This window comes from Pyxicephalus adspersus, chromosome 11 (assembly GCF_032062135.1).
Source record: "Pyxicephalus adspersus chromosome 11, UCB_Pads_2.0, whole genome shotgun sequence".
Lineage (NCBI taxonomy): Eukaryota > Metazoa > Chordata > Amphibia > Anura > Pyxicephalidae > Pyxicephalus > Pyxicephalus adspersus.
Genome location: NC_092868.1, coordinates 49885665 through 49892345, shown reverse-complemented (window position 1 = coordinate 49892345; position 6681 = coordinate 49885665). Strand labels below are relative to the sequence as shown.

The 6681-nt window shown below is 38.8% G+C and overlaps 1 protein-coding gene across 7 annotated transcripts in view; it reads left to right on the top strand.

The window, feature by feature from the left end:
• The window catches only part of PLEKHG5 (pleckstrin homology and RhoGEF domain containing G5), a 205894-nt gene that overhangs the window by 184196 nt on the left and 15017 nt on the right, over window positions 1-6681 (top strand). For all 7 annotated transcript variants that reach the window (XM_072425728.1, XM_072425726.1, XM_072425727.1 and 4 more), the window contains one exon: window positions 5609-5791. In XM_072425728.1, coding sequence (XP_072281829.1) covers window positions 5609-5791 — 183 coding nt within the window. The remainder of the gene's footprint in view (window positions 1-5608; window positions 5792-6681) is intronic.

Below are 6681 nucleotides of genomic sequence, written 5' to 3'. Positions count from 1 at the left end.
TGAGGTTATACTGGTGGTGAGGATGCCGTGTGTTTATCACTTCCTCATGCCAGGGAACAGCTTCCTCTCTGGAGATGCTACAAATAGCTTGTTCTGATGGCAGCTCCATAGAGAATGGATAGGGAGGCAGCGAGTGCTACCAACTCAAATCTGCCAATGTTGGTTCTTCAAGAACCAGCCCAGCGGTGCAAATGATAGAGCAGCTGGCAAGGTGGCAGCTGTGGGTAGCCACTTGGGATCGCTCAATCCCAAATCAGCCCTTGTTCAGTTGTCTGCAATATTGTTGCTTGTGTGGTTGCATACTGTTTTTGTTTTATGTAGGGTAGACATTTTTTTCTTATATTTAGTTTATGTTTTATGTTGTTTTTTTTATATAAAATTTTATTATCTAGGGTTTGATTATAAAGCAATGTATCTAACATTTTAGCTTGCAAGTTTCTTAACTAGAAAATAGTCAATGTTCCATTCACTGCATAAAGTGGCCCTTATGTTTTTTTCGTAGCTTGTTACCAGTCCCTCTGGGCGTTGTGTTGTGTAAGATCCGGTGTCCTGCTTGGCTTTTATGCAACCACAGTGCAGGAAACAATGTCCTACATTGGGCTACTCATATACACATATAACAGTTGGAGAGATGTTTAAATGTACCTAACCTTTTGAGCGATAGTCCACAATTTGTCAAATTTTCAGCAGAACTAGAATATAGGGTAAATCTTCCAAAGGGGGCACCTGTTTTGATAACAACAGAGGGACACAGATAACATAAAGACTTAAATTTGCTGCTTTTTAAATTGACTGCATTAAATTAACAATGCTTTGCAGAACTAGGAACATTCACCAGTGTACATCTCTAGGTCTCATACACTATATCAAATCCGTTGATTAATTTAATAGCCATTTTAAAAACCACAATGAAACATATTTTTAATCCTTCATAATTATATAATTTATTAAAAATTTGATTAGTTGACATTAGCAGCAGCTGTGCCTATATTTTGTACAATATAAAGGCGTGTTTGTGTATTTCCTATGCAACAGACATGCAAAGTAGAAATAGTGTCTTCCATTATAAGTCTGCAAATAACAAACACCGCCAGTGAATGGACTTGATGCAAATGCCTTCATTGGGGATTTAAAAAGTGCTCCTTGTTTGTGTGTCCAGCTCGTTTATTTTCACTGTTGAATTGTGCAGTGAATTGTCTAGCTTGGGTTACATCATGTTTGTTTTAGCAAAGGCCGAGTGTTTGTGTTTATGTGATGGCTGCAACTCAACCTGGAAGTTTGAAACTCCTTGGAATGTTGTGAGGGCTTTGCAGAATTTGGTCCCCAGATTGTTGTTGGGTTGGTATGACCGGTCAGTCATTTGCCTGCTGTATACTCCTGCTGCTTGTAAACCTGGTGTGTAATAATGAGACGGATGAAGGACCTACGGGTATAGAATGGACTAAAAACATAGGGGCTTTCTATTTGGTGTGTTCAAATGTAAACAAAAGAAGAGCCACTTGTATGTGGGGTCTAATATAGTCTGTATTTACCTTTAACCCAACACATTTTCAGACAAGAAGCACCCCCCTTCTTCAGGGCTACAATTATACAAGACATAAAGTTGGATAGGAATATGGAGGGTAAGGGAAGGAAATTTTAATCAATGGTAATATGTATTGACCATATCATGCTGGTTTCATCTGGGCCACAAGAAGCAGCCTTTCTCATAGGGGGGACCCTTGAAATAACCATTAGAACTTAAGGAACCCGCTGATATAATTACAGTATCCACAGTGTCTCTCAACTTGCTAACAAATTTGACTGCTCCAAAAAGAGTCAACTTTGGAGCACCTTCCCCCCTCCCATCCTTGCATTTTGTAGTATTCTTCCTATAGTGTGGAATTACTGATATATTAAAGTTTTAGCCCTCAAGGCCTGCACAGACATTGGGCATGTTTATTAAAACTCTCCAAGACTGGGGAGGATACACTTTCATCAGTAAAGTTGGGTTATCCAGCAAACCTGGAATGGATTTTCTTGAAATTCCTTTGCTATTTGTTAGCAAATGTTTTGACTCATGGACCAGATCCATTCCAGGTTTACTGGATAACCCAGCTTCACTGATGAAAGTGTATCCTCTCCAGCCTTGGAGAGCTTTAATAAATCAGGGTCTATTTTCTGTGCTGGCCCAGATCATGCCCTGAGGGGTAAAGGGGGGAGCTCTGAGTCTGCAGGGGCTCCTGACACCACATCCAAAATGGCAGCACCCAACAGCAGTCGCATAGCTTTTGGATATCGGCTAGGATTTGGTTGCCATAAGTGATGCAGACCATCAAAGCCCTGAAAGGGGTTAAACCAAATGGCAGTCACAGCAATTAGCAGACAGTGAAAGGCTTCTTCCTATGAATGTGGAATCCATTGCAGAACAGCAGCTGCTCCCCGCCCCAGCCATGCAAATACACCCTGCCAGCGCTTTCTTAAAGATACAGAGTCAAATTAGAAGAGGAGAAAACACAGGAATGTGATTGCCATGACATTACTAATACCCATGTCAGCTATGCAATCTGCTTTATTGACTATTGACTTTCAGCGGTGTATTGACACAAGACTTTCATGTGTGTGCATCCGCCGCTCAGCTTGGGCGTGAAAGAATTGATATTAATTGTGCAGGAGACGATGTAGGCAGAGTCATTCCAGGGCTGAATGTGCTGCATGCTGCAAGCTTTTCATGACACATAATGCTATTGATGCCATTCCAGTGTCTTCTCCAGCAAAGGTGAGTGCCTTACCTTTGTATTCTTTTATCTCAGCAGTCTGTCTTTATTAGAAGTGGTATTCTATAGGGTCAGTCCATCCAGAACTTCTATACTTTATCATCAGTGGATAGAATCATATGCTTCATGCTTTTCAAGTCAACATGGGTTTCTTGCATAAAGTCACTTTTGTCCCTGCTTCTGCTGCATGTAGAATAAAGAGTACCGGTCATGACACATGGACTTCTTGATAATCCCCTAATAACTCAGTTTTGGGTATGATTGTACTTTTAAGACTGAGGCGAGGAAATCCAGATATCAGAAGTGGCAATGATATCGCAGTTGTCAACATTGGTATTCTTGTCTTCCACAGATACCACTGGCATGCTTGCAGATCTCTGGGTGTTTTCCAACATGCTGGAAAATATCTCAGATTGCACCCAATGTGGTTCTACATATGTACATCACATTCAATGATAAATAGCTGGCATTCCTTGTAGATTTGCATAGTATAAAGCGAATGCACAGCAAATGAAAATGTATTATTTTCTATAGAAAAAAAGGCAAAAATTCAATTTCTGTCTCATGTAGATTTAAATACCAAAGGTTTACATTTCTCAGCATGCTGTGCATTTTCCATCCCAGTGCTCATTATCACCCAGCCATTAACTCTTTCATTACCCATACTAAAAATTTTTTGACAGCTGATAAAATAATAATATGCAGCAATTGCCAGGTATATATTGCAGAGACATGACGACTGCTAGACCCATCATTTGTAATGATTTATTCTGCAATATCCCAATATATTCAGTATATTGATTATAGGGGGAATCAATGGGGTTTATGTTGAATCTTAGAACCATGAGGACTAATAATGCTGAAATTTCTAAATATTGTTTGCAGGAATGGATTATAAATACTTAATGTAGGAAATGACTGAGGAATCAATAACTGATCACATTATAACCTTAGAAGGCAATGTTGTGTGTTTCAGATGCTAACAATTTCTTTGTACATTTTGTACATATTGATTTTAAGTTTTTATAAAATTCCATCCAAAAATCAATTGATCGTACTACCATGCACTGTAATCAATGCACGCTTGATTTTTTAGTATCAATTCATATTTGTGTAATTGATTGCAATGCAAAAATATTTTCATATAATCAATCTCTTGATAAGTTAGGTGTATGTGTACATGCTTCAAAATTCTATGGAATAGAAATCAATTAAGGGGTCTTGTAATATGGTGGCATTGATGAAAATTTTCCAGTCTGACTGAATGAGGTTTTTTTCACTATATTCATTTTTAAATATTTTGGTCAATTGAATTGAGAAGTAAGAACTTTTGTTTTTATTCGATTTAATAAAACGATTACATGTAAAACTGAACTCTTAGGGCTGACTATCATTACTGATTTGTGGTAACACATGGTAATGCACAATATTAGGCATGCCAAGATTTGCAGTGCCCATTACCTTGAATGGCACCCCAGGACACCTATCCAGTGCACCACAACACATGTGCGTTGTGACTGATCTGAGTGCACAGATGTGAATCAGTTCTGCTTTCCTAAAAAAAAATTCTGCAAGGACTGGACATTAAAACCTGTATTTTGGTACATTTGCAAACCCATTCAATGCCAATTGGCTGCTGTAACCTATATGTATTGTGACATATCTAACATGCATACAGTAACGCACTGCAATAACATCTAGCCTAAGCAGGATGACATTTATAGCCACACATGCAAATATTCCCTGTGTGCCTCAGCCCAGGTCCATGGATGCTAATAAGCAGTAAAATACACTTGTGGTTACCAAGTGCTCAGCCCGTTGGCATTGTTGTTGGGTACACGCTTTTAAGGGACGTCTGTAAGTTTGCACAATAGCCCGAGCCAGTCTTTGTCCAAGGAATGGACTGTAATTCCACAAATCTGTAGATTCCAGGAAGGACCTGGAGTGCTTTGAAAACCCTTTAGAATAGAAGGATTGGAGATTAACCAGCTCTGGAGACGTGTAAGTGCAGAGATTGGGAGTTGCATCTTTTGTCAGCAGAAGACTTTTCCCGTCATAGCCGGTGTCTGAAAACGCAGATTTTGTTGTGTAGTGTGGAGGGGAACGCGGAAACCCTACAAATCATTCTTATCAATAACTACCAACTTGTTTATTGTGGATTTGGTCTATGAAAAAATGTACATTTTTAGCAAATTTATGATCTCTTGTTTTGCCAGTACCAGATTCTCGGACAATCGTACACACTATACAAGCTTAATTTTTGCACCTGGAAAAATTGTTCAGCTTTTTTTCCTGGCACCATCACAGGGCCTTGTTCAAAGCATACAATTTTCTTGGTACAACAGTTTGGCAATGCGCCTGCCAGGATCAGTGCCATGTTTTTTGATAGCCTTATATTATGTTTGTATGTTTATTGTGTAGTCATCTGAGATGATTTAATGCCATGAAATATATTTGTATTATATAAGATAATATAGATTTACAGAAGCATTGATACCTGACCCATTCTGTGACTATACCATAGCACCCCTCATAGACACAGGGCCTTTCTGAAGTCAGTTAGCCAATCAAAATCATCCTACCCAAGATTCCAAGACTAGAATGCCAAGTTGGTAGCCATTGCATTGATGTTTATTACTATGTTGCCTTGAGCTACTGTCATTACCCCTAACATTAAAAAGCCTTCGTAGATCCTCACCAACCTTGTCTAGTCCTGGAAATATTGGGCAATTCTGACCCAAACTGGTACTGAAAGCTCCCTGATTTACAATGATGGATTAACAGAAAGTACCATGTGAAAGATAAATGAGGAAAAAGATATTAACCTGATCTGTATGCTTATTTTGTTTTAGGCTCCTGGTAGAAGAAGGAAGAACATGACCGAATTCCTTGGGGATGCCAACATCCCCATACAAGATTCTCCCCAGAATTCCAGTGGCTCTCTGCCCAACAACGGCAACGACACTTGGAAGAACCGGGCAGCCAGCCGCTTTAGTGGCTTCTTCGGGTCTGGCACAACTGGGCCGTTTGGTAAGGTAAGGATAAATTTGACAACATGTTGTGTAAGTTCCCAATGGACACACGCTCAACCTTGCTTCTTAGCCAATAAATAAAAAAAGAGGGCATGGGTTCTAAAGCAAGTCAAAATGTATTCATGGGTGTAAATGCACATCCACCCATATCCATTTGGACCCAACCTGGCCTTTTCTCTGTGGATATAACAAGAATTGACATCTGGTTTTATCAGCATCAGAACCATCCATGATCTCATCATTTTAACTCATGCAAGACCCAAATGTTACTGTTGCTTTAATTAGCAATACAAAGTCATCAATAGGGTCCAAGTGCAAGACCAATGTTTGTGCCCCCTATTTAACCAGTGGCCAAGTCAATAAAGCTGCGTACACACGTCCAATTTTTATCGTTGGAAATGAACGACGAACGACCGATTGGCCAAAAATCGTTTGTAAAAAAAGTAACCAACGACGCCGACGAACGAGGATAGTCGTTGGAAATGAACGACCGGACCGGCGGATCGGATTGGACGACGATCGTTGACCATCTATCGTGTGTACGGTCGTTCAGTGATCGTGCATGTTCTGAGCATGCGCGATGAACGAACATTTGATCGATACAGGCTGTATTGTGTATGTGAGTGTATGTGTATGTATATATATATATATATATATATATATATATATATTTATATATATATATATATATATATATATATATATATATATATATTCATATATATATATATATATATATTCATATATTCATATATATATATATTCATATATATATTCATATATATATTCATATTTACATTAGAATATATATTCATATATACTGTGTATATATACGTGTGTACAATATCTTTGAAGGATCGTGTCGTTATCTGTATGTACAGGATCGGTGCTAT